A 341-nucleotide genomic window follows, 5' to 3' on the forward strand; every position below is an offset into this window, starting at 1 on the left:
ACTTGTCGCCACTGATCTGCTTCGTCACTAGACATTGCCTGCGCATACGTGGCAGGCAAGTCCGATTCTTCACCAACACTCACAGCGTAAGCGAAAACAGCTTCAGCTATCAGGCCGTCTTCATCAATCCTTGCACGCTTTGAAGATGGTGGTCCTTCGCTTTCATCCAAACTTTCATCGGCATCTGATCCGTTCTCCAACAACAACATTGGTTTACGTGTACGCCTTGAACGTTTCACTTGTGGTTGAAATACCAATCGATCTTCTTGTGCATCCAGTGTAAGAGTTCTGTACTCTGTCAGTTCAGAGTGTACTGAGGTCGGTAACTGAAGCATCTCGAC

The 341-nt window shown here is 47.5% G+C and overlaps 1 protein-coding gene across 1 annotated transcript in view; it reads right to left on the minus strand.

The window, feature by feature from the left end:
- The window catches only part of PHALS_06855 (uncharacterized protein), a gene marked incomplete at both ends in the record, with an annotated part of 919 nt that overhangs the window by 58 nt on the left and 520 nt on the right, over positions 1-341 (minus strand). Inside the window, one exon of the mRNA XM_024720216.1 lies at positions 1-295. This exon is cut by the window's left edge and continues 58 nt beyond it. Coding sequence (XP_024585437.1) covers positions 1-295 — 295 coding nt within the window. The remainder of the gene's footprint in view (positions 296-341) is intronic.

This window comes from Plasmopara halstedii (genome assembly GCF_900000015.1).
Source record: "Plasmopara halstedii genome assembly, contig: Scaffold_3060, whole genome shotgun sequence".
Taxonomy (NCBI): Eukaryota; Oomycota; class Peronosporomycetes; order Peronosporales; family Peronosporaceae; genus Plasmopara; species Plasmopara halstedii.